This window comes from Bipolaris victoriae (assembly GCF_000527765.1).
Source record: "Bipolaris victoriae FI3 unplaced genomic scaffold scaffold_176, whole genome shotgun sequence".
NCBI lineage: Eukaryota > Fungi > Ascomycota > Dothideomycetes > Pleosporales > Pleosporaceae > Bipolaris > Bipolaris victoriae.
The window spans coordinates 1,567-16,695 of NW_014575216.1; the positions used below are offsets into that span (position 1 = coordinate 1,567).

General features: G+C 49.0%; 6 protein-coding genes across 6 annotated transcripts; 5 read left to right on the forward strand and 1 right to left on the reverse strand.

The window, feature by feature from the left end:
* Positions 1-204: 204 nt before the first annotated feature.
* On the forward strand, positions 205-1,439 carry COCVIDRAFT_42913 (hypothetical protein; the record flags this gene model as incomplete). Its single annotated transcript, XM_014695136.1, has 6 exons — positions 205-235; positions 460-675; positions 749-808; positions 989-1,167; positions 1,261-1,300; positions 1,351-1,439. The coding sequence occupies 6 exons, from the start codon at positions 205-207 to the stop codon at positions 1,437-1,439; spliced, it is 615 nt and encodes a 204-aa protein (XP_014550622.1).
* A 7-nt stretch (positions 1,440-1,446) lies between these two features.
* On the forward strand, positions 1,447-1,782 carry COCVIDRAFT_60288 (hypothetical protein; the record flags this gene model as incomplete). Its single annotated transcript, XM_014695137.1, has 1 exon — positions 1,447-1,782. A coding segment is annotated over one exon (336 nt), but the record flags the coding sequence as incomplete, so codon positions are not given.
* Positions 1,783-2,786: 1,004 nt separating this feature from the next.
* COCVIDRAFT_114993 (hypothetical protein) lies at positions 2,787-3,392 on the forward strand (the record flags this gene model as incomplete). Its single annotated transcript, XM_014695138.1, has 4 exons — positions 2,787-2,903; positions 2,956-2,977; positions 3,065-3,189; positions 3,228-3,392. The coding sequence occupies 4 exons, from the start codon at positions 2,787-2,789 to the stop codon at positions 3,390-3,392; spliced, it is 429 nt and encodes a 142-aa protein (XP_014550624.1).
* A 1,452-nt stretch (positions 3,393-4,844) lies between these two features.
* COCVIDRAFT_114998 (hypothetical protein) lies at positions 4,845-5,222 on the forward strand (the record flags this gene model as incomplete). Its single annotated transcript, XM_014695139.1, has 1 exon — positions 4,845-5,222. The coding sequence occupies one exon, from the start codon at positions 4,845-4,847 to the stop codon at positions 5,220-5,222; it is 378 nt and encodes a 125-aa protein (XP_014550625.1).
* Positions 5,223-12,519: 7,297 nt separating this feature from the next.
* COCVIDRAFT_31692 (hypothetical protein) lies at positions 12,520-12,717 on the forward strand (the record flags this gene model as incomplete). The annotated part of the gene is made up of 2 exons (XM_014695140.1): positions 12,520-12,555; positions 12,601-12,717. The coding sequence occupies 2 exons, from the start codon at positions 12,520-12,522 to the stop codon at positions 12,715-12,717; spliced, it is 153 nt and encodes a 50-aa protein (XP_014550626.1).
* A 902-nt stretch (positions 12,718-13,619) lies between these two features.
* On the reverse strand, positions 13,620-14,111 carry COCVIDRAFT_42915 (hypothetical protein; the record flags this gene model as incomplete). Its single annotated transcript, XM_014695141.1, has 2 exons — positions 13,620-13,742; positions 13,941-14,111. 2 exons carry the CDS (start codon positions 14,109-14,111, stop codon positions 13,620-13,622), a joined length of 294 nt encoding a protein of 97 aa, XP_014550627.1.
* Between the last annotated feature and the right edge of the window lie 1,018 nt (positions 14,112-15,129).

The window sequence follows — 15,129 nt, forward strand, 5'->3', positions numbered from 1 at the left end:
TCCGGGTTAGAATCTCCCTAATTAGTAGACGGGCTCTGACGGAAAAGGGCCGGCGCTACCTGTAGTATAACCTGAAGCCTAGGAACATGCATTGTACTTCCTTATTTCTAGTACCAGTATTGGTGGGAGATTTGGTCACGTTTCCATCTAAGAAGAAAGGGGTTTCATGCGAAGGCTGCATCGCCGCCAACACTTCGCAGCCGCATGATACATTTGGGTAAACGGCGCGAAGCTGGTTCGACTCTAGCCTAATATGCTGCTGGTAAGGGTGCACAGTTTCGAGCACGGTCTCGTACGGGCTGCTGCCTGATGGGCGCTAAATATTATTCTAGAGGGCTCTCCGAAAGGATTCGCATTATAAGAGAGGCCTCAAGCGTGGTATGTTTGCCTATTTAAACCTCTGCGTCTCCTCTCTCCTCGCAGCGCCAGCACGCCTTCGAGCCACAACAGCAGCGATAGCATTGTTCTCTGGTACTTTTTCCATACCTTATATACAAGATTCTCTTCAAATCATACAGTATAGTGGGCCTCTAAAGCCTAAGCAAACCTCTCGTCGGAACCCCTCAAAAGCCCTATTAAGTAAAGACAGTCCAAAATCGAACACTAAATTAGAGAATAAAGAGAATCTTGCACCTATGTCGGACGGAGTCGAAGTCATTGACTTAACATACTTAGGTAGGCATCCCTACAGCTGGCGAAGCCATACTATGCTTATTCCAGCATTCTATAATAACTAACACAAACATAGTTAGAGAAGGCAACAGCGAGATTAGCGGTAGCAGAGGTGGGGGAGATGATGATGTAAGCAGTTACGACGATTTTGCGCCCTAGAACGAAAGTGAAGGCGAAGAGTTTAAGCGAAACTTTCGAGAAGGCACAGAGGACGAGAGCTTAAATTAGCCAGCTCCTTCTGAAAACATCAGTCAAGGTAAGCGCCCAGGTGCGATCGTGATAGTAGCTCTTGCACACCATTTTTGACATTGCGTAGAAAACACGGTCGTTATCGAGGACAGTCAGCCCAGTTCAGATACAGACGAGAGCGACTCGCACGACAATAATGCAGGTACGCAGATAGGCGATCGGCTTGGAGTTTTAAGCATCATAGCCCCGGATCTTCGCGGTGGGGAGTGTTCTATAGACATAGAGAATGTTATCGACTCCGATGCGGTTAGAAAAGAAAAGACTTAAATGAGTGGGTTCCCGCGTCGCAAATTTCCATCAACGCCGCTAATGAGCTCGTCGAAGATGAATACCGAATAGTTAACGCAAGGCAGCCCTTCTACGATTGAAAACACGAGCAGTAGCAGCAGCAGCGACACCGATAGCGATCACAATAATTGCGATAATCAGACTGCGTGGCTGACCCGCAAGCGGAAACGCTTCCCGCCAACCAAGCGGCACATTTGATCGTTAAACACGACATCGAAGCAGCGCCTTAAGCACAATGTGCGCCCAGCGAAGCGGCGAAAGCTACCCCCCTCCGGTAGCAGGCAGCTCTCTAACCGTCCTTTGGCCCTGAAACCGCTTTCAGGACTACCGTACAGCGGATACGATGCCAAAATCTGCTACAGCGATGACAGCAGCGAATATCGCTCGCACAAGCATAAGCGGAAGCGCATTCAGGACACTGCGAACGACGACGACGACGAATATGAGGTAGAGAAGATTCTCAATGCCCGTGTCCATCGCAGAAAGCTACAGTACCGTGTCAAATGGCTAGGATATGAGGAGGATCTAGAGTGGTACGATGCGTCTAACTTCAAGAATAGCCTGCACAGACTCCGGGATTTTTATGCGGCCAATCCTTTACACCCAGGCCCTCCAAGAAGGTTGGAGATGTGGGTACAGTGCTGGGAGAAGGACGGAGATGCGGGCAATCATCCTGATGATAATAAGCCTGAAGAACTGAACAACTAGGTGGGATACTGTTGATGGACTCGCGTTTCGGACTCAGGGTCGTTCCATTTCCTTGCTTCTCCTCACTAATTACATAACTTTGCCACTTGATAGACTCAATTCATCTTCATCGCACTATGAAGAACCCAATAGCCTCGAGGACTCGCATGACCTTTGATATGTCTTTTCCACAATCAAGATAAACCGCTCCCACCAGTGCTTCAACCGTTGACGCAGCAGTCTCCTGCGGTACCTGACCTTGTTGGGATGGATTTTTGGTAATGTAATTTGATATTCCACTCCTCTGTGCTATCTGGTTTAATCTTGCGTTCCTACATAACGTTCATCCACGCGTAATTACAATGTCAACGACCTGGAGCAGTTGACTAAAGGGCCATGCTTCACCAGAAGCAACGCATATTCATGGGATCATAAAGGTAGAGCAAAAGGCCCCTATAGGAGCAAGGAAAAAGTTAATATTTGAAAGAGAAATAACGTTGGTAACAATAGAGTACCATGGCACTTACCGATGCTGCGAAGCGGAGTGGTACACATATAGGATTCTTAAACTAGCGCTGATAGTAGAGGTTCGTGGCACGGCAGACGCAGCGAGATTAATTGGTTGAATGCTTAATCAGCTAGATCAAGGTTTGCCACTTTCGCCACCAATCCGTTACGTCATCTCTCTGCAATAATTCGTCATAAAAAGCTGTGAGCACTGCACCCTCCGGCCTGCTGCCAACAATCATAGGCAGTGCGCAATATTTATCGTCACAGTCACATTTCTGACGTACCCAGCTCCTACTTGCACCCTAGTATCTGCTTCTATTGAATCATTACGCGAGCTTCGCTCAACCGACTCGAGCCACCTCTAAAGGTGCTTGCTATCAATGGAGAGCAGGAGTAGACCCGGCGCCAAAGTAGCCACCCCTCGGCTTAGGCGGCCTAATCAGCAGACTGTTCTCCCGAAGCCTCCCCGTATTCGTTCCGAGACAGTAGATAAGGCAGTAAGTACCGTACTTCTACGAGTCAGCATTATGACGCTAATTAGACGTGTAGTGCAATAGATGCCGGAAGCGCAGTGTGTATAATCTTTAAACTAATAATCCTTACGTCCTAACCTGCTAGTGGCTTCGTGTGGACATTCTGTGTGAGCTAATATATGCAGAAACGAAATGCTCTAGGACCAGACCGCGCTGCATCAACGGCGGGATGCAGGATTTGAAATGTTCTTACGACGAAAAGCGCAGTAATCGCTTAAAAGAGTTTATTAATCTAATCATTATTATCTACGTTGTCTTACTTTGCACAGGGCGTTACAGAGGAACTAGACCTTAACCACGCTATTAAACGGTGTTAGCGTCGATCTTGAGACAAGCAGGAAGAGAATTAAGGACGCTCTCAAAGATTTTAAGGACGACACACCTCTTACGCCTTCCGTGCTAATAAAGTTAATTAGTAAACGACTAAGGCGGGCATTATATTTTTATAAATAGGATGATAACAGTCCCAACTCCGGAGAAACCTAGACCGCAGCGTCAGTTGGATTATCAAAGAACTAGATTTCTTAGAGGGAGATCAACTATAAAACGAAGACGCAAGTAAAACAGGCTATATAAGCCGCAACTTCTAGGTCTAGTAGTTACGGAGCCCTCAGGGAAAACTAAGACAGCCTGAAGAGGAAGGGTCTGTATCGTGGAGGTAGCTAATAACAGTAAAAGAGGAGGACTTTGACCGCCTTGGCTTCAAACTCGGTCACCGTCGCAAACTCCAGAGGGCGATAGCCACTATGGATGGCTACCCGCATTCAGAACCTCTACCATCTTATAGAGTGAAAACTACTTAGGTCAACTCCATTTTGGCAAGGGATATGCCCTCCTTCTCTGGTCGCCTCAAGAATCAGTCTGTATTCCTACTGACTAAGGAAAGCAAGCACCCACAAAATTACTTGCATTCTAATGCGCATGGGCCGAAAAGGGCTATCGTTTAGGCATTAAATAATCTCAGTTCTCCCTATAGTGCAATGCATAGCAGGCTATTACAGCCGTCAATTAAGGAAGGGTATCTAGCCGAATCGTCAGAGCCTATTAAGGTAAGATGTTTGATTATTAGTATTAATGCTGCGACTAAGCCTAATTTATTAATACTAGAACCTCTCGCCCGTTGAATGCGCGTTGCGGAGGAAGCGAAGAAGATCGGGCTAAACGTCGAGCTTCATCGCGCTTTAGGACTTCCGCTAAAGTCCTAGATAACGCCTTAAACGACTGCAGAGTGCATACAAGAGCAGGTATTATTATTAAAGTCTTCACTATGACGCTGAAAAGGCCGAAGTCGGTGATGCCGGCGTAGAAACGGGAGTTTAAAGAGCGGGTCGGCGGGCTAATATCTGCGTAATTCTAATAAATTTTGCTAATAACTAGATATTTTAATACAAGATAGTTATATGTCGAATTTTCGGCGCACACTGTTCAAATTCGCCAAATAAAATTGAATAATGCAGAGCAAGGCTCGGCATCTGTTGAGGCTATAGATATGCTGATTTAAAGCATTTCGCTAGGGAACAGTTGTTTCTGGCTCTTCCGGCTGGCATGCACATCTCTAGTGCCCAATCAATCGCATAATGTTCCGTGCCTTGAGAGTTTGGCATGCAGAATACTGTGGTGACATAAAGGGACACTCTGGCGCCTCCGACGCATTGTTAAACGGTAGCCCCTAGGTATCCGCAATCCTCTCTAACCAAGGGTTATTCTAAGGCTTCCACTAAGTCCGATACTTGTCTAGGATCTATTGGCTTACCTCTTTTCTCTTGTGCAGCATACTCCATTAGTAGCACCTTGCGATCCGTAGGTCTCCATTTCCATCTAGTAAGAACGAGGCCGTTCATATCTTCCGATAGCAAGCCGCACGGCGCATGTCTGCGAACTCTCGAGGGCTCTAGCATTGATGTTATGTCAGTGACCTTCTCCCACGACTTGACCCGGCTAGCGTCAGCATCAAGAGATAATACTGTCAAGATCTGGGATGCGAGCAGCGGGGCGTGTGTGCACACGCTCAAGTGCTATAACGGTTGTGTTTGGTCAGTGGCTTTCTCGCACGACTCGACCCGGCTAGCGTCAGCGTCACACAACAACACTGTCAAGATATGGGACGCGAGCAGCGGGACGTGTCTGCAGACGCTTGAGGGCCATAGTAGTGATGTTTGGTCAGTGACCTTGTCGCACGATTCGGCCCGGCTAGCGTCAGCGTCTTTTGACAAGACTATCAAGATCTGGGACGCGAACAGCGAGACGTACCTGTATACCCTTGACATTGGCACATCTCTTTAGCACTTGTCTTTCGATTCTACTAGTACTTTACTCCATACAGATATAGGCACTATTACTATCCCTAGTCCCCAGGTTACAGACTGCACTGACGTTACAGCATCGAAACTGCAGTACCAGGGTGTTGGTATAAGTTTAGATCGCAGCTGGGTTATGCGCGCTGGCAGCAACATATTATGGATACCCTCCGAATATCGACCATCAAACTCGGTTGTGAGTGAGACCCAAGTAGGCATAGGAGTAGGATTAGGAAGGGTCTGGCTTTGTCAGGTGACTTAGGCAAGCAACGGTAAACAGATAGAGGACATCGCTAAATCTTGGTGCTTTTGTACTTATTGGAAATTCCCAGGCTATATATTATTCATTACACATATAATAGGAACTGTGAGAAGTTAATACTCAATCGACTGAGAATAGGCAGTAAGCGACGGTGTGCTTAAGTAGTGGCTGAACGAAGCCTCTTAAGCTTCGCGCCACAGCTCAAGCCGTTTCGGTATAGCTTGATTGATTGATTGATTTAGTCCTACTCGGTTTCAGCCGCGTTTTCTCCGCAGCTATGCCCGGCATAGCTGGCGTAGCCAACAGCCGACGCCGCGCAGACGTTAATCCGCGCCGCGCAGACGTTAATCCGCGCCGCCCCGCGTCACTCCCTATGGGAGCCAGCTGTTCCTAGAGGCCTGCCGTTTCCCCTCCGCCACTATCTACAATCTGGCTGCTACCTCATCTAGATAATGGTTCTACTAACAGTATGCTATGCTTATAGGCTCGTAGAGGCGTGCTGCCTCGTGTTTTGCGGCCGCGATACCTACAGTCTCCCCAGCGCTCGGCTGTCGTCTACGCGTCTTCGATCCCAACGTGCCCAAGGATCTGCGCTTGTTCTATAAACTGGATGGCTTTGGTGGCTAGCTATGGCTTATTTAGGATAGCCCGGAGGTTGTTTCGTCCACGGAGGTTGCCGAATACCTAGTTCCGGAGGTCCTTAAGCTTCCTGCAGTGGAGCAGGATGTGGGCAACAGTCTGTCGTCTCTCCCCGTACTGGCAGCGAGAGCTAGTAACCCCTAGCACTCTTTGGGTGAAGAGGAAGTCGCGCAGGCCTATCTTTTTAGTACGCAGCTGCACTAGTAGCGCACTCTGTCGTTTAGTAAGGCCCTCATGTGTCTGAAGTACTTTCTTAGTAGGCTACGGTGTGTGTCTATAGGTTGCTCGACCTTTCGCCTCTGTTCGCCACTTAGCTGCCCACGCTCGCTCTGTTTGAGTCCTGCACCAGCGCCTGACGGTCGACTTAATTAGATAGAGCTTGGGCGGCGCTTCTGCTGGCGGGTGTCTGCGCCCGTCCTCTCTCCATCCTATAGCCTCCTTAGCGGCCCTGTCCGCCGCTTCGTTTCCTAGGATGCCGGTGTGGGCTAGGGTCTACCTTATTGTCACTGGCCGGTCCATATTCTAAAGCGTCTTAACCTGTTCTGCAATGTCTGCGAGAATATAGGCTCTTAATCAGCCCTCAGCCTTAGCCACGGACCAGATAGCTGCCTAGTTGTCTATATAGATAGCTACCTTCCGCCTCTCACCTCCTCGCTCTGCATACTCTTATACTATTTATAGTGCGAGGCTGATACCCTATAGCTCAGCGGCGTAGACTGTCGAGGTTGTATCTAGCCTCATGTACACTGTGCGGGTCTGATGTGTAAGTAGGCATACTACTGCAGCACCAATCTCGCCTTCTATACCACTACCATCGGTGTAGATGCCAAGGCTCTAGTCCTTCTCATGTTCTCTGTCGTGTCGACTACGTGCTTTGTCGGCGCTCTTGTCTATGTAGGTCTTTAGGCCGTGTCGCCAGGGCGGGGTAATAAAGAGTGGGATTGGCTCCTATATTTCGAGATCCTATCTACGCTAACTCCTCATATCGTCGTATATCTTCTGCCAGAAGTCGACGTGTCTAGTGCGGCGTATACTTACGCTGGCGGGCTGTGTTCTGCTCACCTTAAGGTTTAAAATGTATACCATGTGCTTGCTCGAGAGAAGCCGGATAATAACGTCAGCATTATGCTTCCATACCTGCTACTCAATTAGCAGGAGGTGTGCTTCGACGTCAAGTACTGCTTTGGACGTAGCTTTATATGCTCCACATATAGCTCTTGCTGCTCTTACCTATATACTTTGCAGGACGTTGAGTGTCTTCTTCGTGTATATTTTGCCCTTGACGCTGGCATTTAACCAGATAGAGCAGGCATACATCATCTGTGGCAGCGCTGTGGCCTCGTATAGTCTCCGCATGTCTGTAAGCGTGATACCCCAGGTCGAGCCTCCGAGGCAGCTGAGCGTGTTAACCGTCTTTGTCGCCTTGCGTCTGATCTCTTCTATATGTTCTTTCCACTGTAGCTTTAAGTCCATAGTTAGGCCTAGATACTTGCATGTTGGCTTAGGCGTCACCTCGCCCTAGCTAGTCTGCAATGTCCTGTTTCTGTTGATGCGTGTACGCGAGCGTGTGAAGTGAGTCAGCTGGAACTTGTCTGGTGCGAAGACCGAGGCGTGGGTGATGGCCTATCGCTGTGCTTTCTTGAGAACGCGACTTAGCGTGCTGCATGTCTCTGCTGCTGTGTTACCCTATGTGAAGATAGCTACGTCGTCTATGTACCTTGTGGACGTTGTGTTGACTTCTCTGTTGCACTCGTCTATAAGATCGGCATTGTAGAAGAGATAGAGAATGGGCGAGAGCGGCGAGCCCTGCGGTATGCCCGTGTTGATTGCGTACTCTTGTGATGTGAAGCTATCTACTGCGATCTTGGTGTGTCTATTGCTGAGAAAGCTTGCAATCCACTTAACTGTCTTCTTATCCACTCTTCGCTTTCGCAGGTTGTGAAGCAGTCGTGGGTGCGAAACGTTGTCGAAGGCGCCCGAGACATTAAGTAGCAGAAGGCTAGCTACCTAGCCATCGTCTTTGTTCTATGCCTGGTAGATCCTGCTTGTAATGGCGTGCAGTGCGTGTTTAGTAGAGCGCATCCTCCTGCCGCCCATATGCGTGTCGGGCAGCACGTGCTGTGTTTCAACTAGGTAGCTAAGTCGCTGGGCAATAACAGTATCTATGACTTTGCCGACTGTGTTAAGTAGCGCGATCGGCCGGTATGCTTTAGGTACGGTGTAGTTGTCTTTGCCTGGCTTGCGCAGGACGACCGTGGTCGACTCACGAAAGTGAGAAGGGCAGTATTCTAGGCGCAGGCTGTAGTTGACTATTCTTATAAGGTGCTTAGTAATCAGCCTCTCTCCTACCTGTAGTGCTCGATTTGCTATACTATCTGGCCTAGGGGCCTTAAAAGGCGCTACTGCACGGATCGCGTCTCTTACTTCCTTTTCCGTTACTGCGGGGAACTCGATCTGGCCGCTGTGCTCGGCGTCCTGTATGTCTGTTAGGTCTGCTGCTGGTGGGGCGGGGAAGAAGACATCTCGGAACAGAGTTGCTTTGTCGGCTGGCTCTGTGACTTCGTGTTCTGTCGTTGGGTGTCGTATGGCAGGCGTGACCCTAGGGGCCACACTGCCTCTTGTCTTAGCCCAGCTTGCGAGCTTCCACAGCTTCTCTGGCGACTGCGCTGCCTCTTCTACTCGGTCTCTATGTATCTGAGTCATTGCTTTGCGAATCACTCTAGCTTTGTGGTTTCTCGCTTCTCGATACGCTTGCCACGTCTCTTCTGTGCCGTGTTGGCTGTGCTGCCTTTTAAGCCTCTTCGCCTCCGCTAGTACTGTCTTGCATTCCGCTGTCTATCCTTCTCTTGCTTGAGCTGAGATGCATACCTGCGGAGTCGCCTTCTCTGCTGCTGTCTTGATAGCAGTAGTCACGTCGCGGACGTAGTTGTCAAGTGCTAGCTTAGTGGCTGGCCTGCGTAGTGTCGGCAGAGTCGCTTTTAGGTTTTCTAGGTACGTCTTCTCGTTCATGCGCTTCCAGTTCCTCCTTGTTGTCTCTTGCATAGATTGCACCGCCATATCGAGCACTGTGCTTATCGGTAGGTGGTCAGAGTCGTGGTTGAGGTCGCGGTCTACCTTACTTCTAATCATCCTGTCGACGAGGCCGATAGTAATGAGGCATAGATCGATAGTGGTCTGCCGTGTCGCTTCTTCGTATGTGATCGTCCCGGCCGCTAGCGTGTTGCTAAGGTCAAAGTCTTCTATGATTGCTATTAAGTCTTCTGCCTGTAGATTAGTGTGTCTAACGTTCTGGCCTCCCCACAAAGGGTGATGCAGATTGAAATCGCCTAGCAGGATCTGCTTATTGCTGCTGTACTTCTCGAGGACTGCGCGGATGTCTACAAGCGTAGAGCCTGTGGGACCTCTACCTCTTACTGCGTTGTAGATGTTGTGAATCGCCACACTCTGCTGCTCTTGTTGGTCCCTGCTAGGCTTAATGACGAGAGAGCAGACGTCTCTCGAGTGTTCCTTAAAGCGCTATCTATTGTGGCCAATTCTCTTGTTAACGAAGAAACAGACCCTCGCTGGGCCTTCTTTATCTGTTGTCGCCGGATAGTAGAGGTGGAAAACGTCCTTTGCTAGGTGGTGAGTGGTCGCCATGTACGGGTTCCTCTATGGCTTCTAGATGGCCAGAATGTCGTACTCGTGTATCCGGGGGTCTCGCAGCAGCGTCGCCATTACTATATCTCTCGACTTGCGTACGTTGTACTGTAGTATGCTTAGTATATTGTGCTAATTCATGCTTCTGTCTCGCAGTCGATCTTTATGTGCTGGGTGTTGCTTTGGGTCAGCCGCACGTTGGCGCTGATCGCCTCCAATGCTCTGCGGCTCGGCATAATCGTTCTCTGTGGTCGCTGACTGCTTATTCCTGCCGGCAACGCATTCTTCTGGTCTATCGTATCGATTACAGTTCCCGTGTTGGTCCGCTTCTGTCCTCGTTGGGCCTACGACCGGCTCCTTGTGGGCTGCGTAGGCTGTGTCGGCGCTGTATTTTGGCTAGACCTGCTTCTAAGGATAGTAGTAGGCATTTTGGGCTGTACGTTTCTTCCCCTCATCTCTGGTACGAAGTAATACTGCGGCCGCGTGTCGTAGGCCATCTTCGCTTTGGCTATCTCGTACTTCCTAGTAGGGTATTGTCGGCTCTACGCTTCGTGCTCGCCGCGGCACAGCGTGCACTTCCTGGCTATGGTCCGGTCTGACTTGGCTGGANAGTCTCGGGTGTCGTGCTCCTGCGCACAGAAGCCACATGCTGTTGCTGCCTTGCACTGGGTTCCTATGTGGCCGTATTTTTGGCACTTGAAGCACTGCTTCACGCGGCANTGTCGCTCGTATCGCTCGCACTNGAACACCTCGCCCTGCCAGACAAGACCCTCGTCGATGATCTTGTTAGCGTCTTCTGGTCGAGTAAACTCAATCGTGATAGTCGATGCAGTCTTGGCTATAGCGTCTCTAGTTAGCCATCCTATGTGGCGGATCTCAGCCTGCGGGATGAACGGTCTGTTGTCCTGCAAGATCTGGCTTCTGTTGTCTTCGAACCTGTCCATGTTCATTGTGCTAGTGCGTATGCCATGAGCGAGCACGCCGTACGTCGGGATCTGTATGCTGGCGCCGTGGCCGATGCGCGTGGCCCAGTCGTCTGCGAACTGCCGCAGTGCTTCGACCTCAGTGCTAGTAGCTGCCTTGATGCTAAGGTCGCCGCTCTTGAGCTAGTTAGAGGAAACGATCTTCACGCCTACAATGTTCTCATTGCCGCTCTGCTCAATTGCACGCTCAACGTGGGCTTTAAGGTTACGTGGGTTCATTGCCCGCAGGGCCTGCACAGTGAGCGGATCTCTAATGTTCACGATGACCTCACGTTAAGTTTGCACGATAGGTGCTCTACGACTCTGTGTATTGTATGTACCTGCTAGTNGAAGGCCTCTTGCTGCNGCCGCAGCGTACGATGTTGGCCCGTTCGTCTGCTGCTGTGGTGCTTTGTTCTTAATCTCTCTTGCCATTTCCAGGGTAGCCTTGCCCACTTGTGTCGCCTCTTTGGCTGCCGCTCTCGCCTCTTCTACTGTACTAGCGTTCTGTTGNATNTTGGCAGCTACTAGTTGNACGATATCTACGGTGTTCTTAAGTTCGCCCTTAATTTGGTCGAGGGCTTGCGCGGTCTGCTCTGCGTTGGTTTTGGCTTCAGTTTATGCGACTGCGAGGGCGTCGCGGACTGTGTCCAGGTCAGGTGTATGTTGCGTCTTTAAGACGAGCGTTAACGCGCCGCGGATTACATCTCCGGCGAGGTCTGCTAGCACGGTTTAGCTGCCGTTGCGCTCGATAGCCTCCAGGACGTCGTNAAGAAAGGTGCCGAGGGAAGTAGCATGCTCGCGTAGCGGGGTAGGCCATGTCGCCCTTCGCGGCCACGGCGTCGCCATAACGCTTCAGTGGCAGTGGGCGCTGCTTCTGAAGTGTTGACGGGTCGTAGAGCGTATCAGGCTAACTTTTACGTGCGATATACTGCGTTGATTCCAAGAATTGCAATACTCGCTGTTGTCGTGTTTTTCGTGTTTTCGTTTCGGTATAGCGTAGGTGTGCATTACAGGCCGCTAATCGTTCAAAACCTGCTTTGTCAGCACACGAAGTCCTCTCGCAAAAAGCTAACGAGAGTTATGGTAGGCCGGAATAACTCGGAGCAGTTTTAAACAAAGGCTGCACGCGATACAAAATAGAGGTTATTTCTTTTTACCTAGCTTAGCATCCTAGGGAAGTTCCGAATAATTAATCGGTAGTGTTGTTTGCGGTAGAGCAGGAATGTCTAAGTATTACTGCTTCGATGGTGAAGACGAAATACCAAAGAACGCAATACAATGGCCTGTAATTTTGCTTTTTAAAGCCTGCAATAGATAAATGTAGGTGCAGAGGATATATAGACATTATCTTGACTCTAAAAAGTGTGTGAAGTGAATATAATGTACTTGAGCAATGTTAGTAGTTCGTTGGGGAGGGATGTTCGACCCGCAGGGACGGACGTTACCCGTGTTCGTCTCTCCTTATCCGCCACCATGGGGCGTCTGGATCAAGCTATTCCATGCTGGGCTTGGTGTTACCAAGGTTGAGACCCCAGGAGAGAGCAAGGTCTGAGGTTTGAGTTCACAATATATTGTCGCGGCCTGTGCAAGGCCGCAAAAGCAATAACTTCAGCTCAGCTAATGCAACAAGCCACTGCAACTGCAACAGGGGTGTACCCCGCGCCTACGCATGCGACATATATCTATGCAGCCGACAGGGCTGAGACGTCCTTCGAGTTTTGCCTTGCCGCCCTCTCAGTCCCTCACCGGTTGCCTTTATGCGCGACATTCACTTTCAGATGGCTCAAGATGCGGTACCTGCCGCCAACGCGATTGTATGTGACCAAGTCCTGTTGTTGTCACCGCTAATCCAAGAATAGGCAGCAAACGCTGTTGTAGCGTTTATTGAATACTCGGAGTACAACGGATACAAGATCATTATGCCAAAGCAATTCTCATCTAACGACTCTAACCTGCTCAGGGAACTGCAGGTTTAGGCCATTGACGCCGGTGCTGTGTCGAAGGCGAAAAGAGACACGATAGTCAACACGGCAGCATAGACTACTAAAGGCCAACCCTGTATACACGTCAACTTTCGCCCCATCCTAAGAGATAAATTTGATTACTCAGCATTTCTTCCCTTATCTTTGGTAGAGAAATGCGGTCATGTTGTGGCAGGCGTGTGTGTAACCTCCCTGGATCACTGCTGGCAGTTAGACCAACGCATAAAGTCCCTCCCTTTGAGTCTGGATGATAGTCTGGGGTCGCTCTTAGAAAGGTATTTACATGGGTATACGTTCAAAACTCTTACTAATCAATGTAGGCTCTGGCTAAGATTAGAGACTAATCTTAACCATAATAATCGGCAAGTGTGTGCTGTTAATATGCGCGTCGAGAGCCTCGACATATCGATTGACCCTTCCAGAACACCTCAAATAGCTTATCCAGTACTGAGTCAGCCACTTATCTGCCCCGCATGTCGACAACTACGAATGAAGTAAAGGGAGAAGAATCAGGGACCGCAAAATTGTCCTTGACAAAGCAACCAAGAAGAGGATAATTAAGTAACGCCTGCGACCACTGCTACCGCATAAAACGTAAGTGCGAGGCCCCCTTTCCCTGTTGAAACTGTAAAAGGTGCGGTATCGAGTGCATTGAGCGGAAAAGAAAGTCGAAGTTCAGACCGATAACCACGTCTTACTCGATACCTACCACTATACTCAATCTATAGGTTGGTCCCGGCACAGGGGTCAGTCAGATTTTCCATTGATACGCAGTGCGGGAATAGCATGTTTCCAGAGATGCGAAAAGACCGGAATGATCCCAAGTTAGAGTGGTCCTAGAAGTCTGGTTTTATGAATATGTGTAGCGGACTTTTGGAGTAAGTGCAATTTTTTGGTTACTCTGTGAAAAACCCAATAGCCTCGAGGACTTGCATGACCTTCGATATGTCCTTTCCACAGTCTAGATAAACTGCTCCCACTAGTGCTTCAACCGTTGACGCAGCAGTCTTCTGTGGTACCTAGCCTTGTTGGTATGGGATTTTAGCAATGCAATTTGATATTCCACTCCACTAAGCTATTTGGTTTAACCTTATATTCCTACATAAATTCCTTATTCTGTTATGTCCCTCCTCTAGGAAGGTCAGTTTCACAACAAACCTTCATGTATGTGCACACTTACTAGTACTTTCCTTAGAGTGGTACTATGGCCCCAGAACAGCTTCTTGTAGAACGGAGTCTCCTAAGAGAGCGAGACGCTTATTGCCTTCCGCTTCGCCTTGTATATGTTTGTTGGAAACCGGCGCGCCTACAGGGAGCAATGCTTTGTCAAGCAATTTGCGGTTCGAGAAACGATACTTGAGGATGACCTCTACGGAACGCTTTGCCATTTTTACGATTATGAAAGAGATAAAGTGAACAGCTGCAATTCCTAGAAGATGCATGCTATAAATAGCTGCTATACATCTAAAGAACAATCTGGTACAAATGCACTTACTTTATACGTGCAGATAAGAACTAAGAAGTCCCGCTATTGTGACATTGCTTTTTTTCGAAAAAATTTCTGAACTTGCTACGTTTATGTTCGATCCCCAATGGTGATCAAGATTATAACTAACGCGTACCAAACTTTTGGAACCCCCGCATTATGCTTATCCACACAAAGATAGGACGACTACTTGCATCGCGGCCGCAAGATGACGTACCAGAAATTGATTACACTAACTTTGCAACTAGTTACGTCAAAACTGCTGTATAGCATAAGGGTGTCCCGCGTAGCGCTGAGCGGTCCCTCGACGCGGCATCTCATGGCCCCTGGCTGTCTGGCAGAAACGAACCATACTAGGCGTACGACTGCAGTAATCACGCATACTCTATTTACACTCTCATGCCCTTGCAACTTCCGCTCTACGCACGCGGCCCAACTGCCATTATATCACGCGGGACATACACCCGTCTAGTATACACTTGTCTAGAAAAACTTAAATTAAGTAAATGTCACGCATTGATTGGTCGGAACGTCTAAAAGAAAATCGACCGATGGCTTCGCTAACAGAAACTAGGACTGTTTAGGTCAGATTACCACTAAGCGAGAGGCGCTTAGCGTGTGATCAACGGTTGCCCGTTTGCAGAAACCGGAAACTGCAAGCGCATGAGAGTGTATAGGTAAGTTTATTCGAGATCCATCACTCAGTTTTGCGCATATGCCCACTTAGAAAGTGTAAGCTGCTTAACTAGGTGCTCCAGAGAGTTGCTTACACTGACAAAGGAAGTTTCACAACGGCTAGTGAGACTAATGCACCACGTGGAATTCTACACTTGGGATGGCATACGCTACTTGGGATGTTGGAATCAAAATCGACCTATGTGGCCTTTGCTATGTAACTTGATCTCGTGACTCCTCGATCT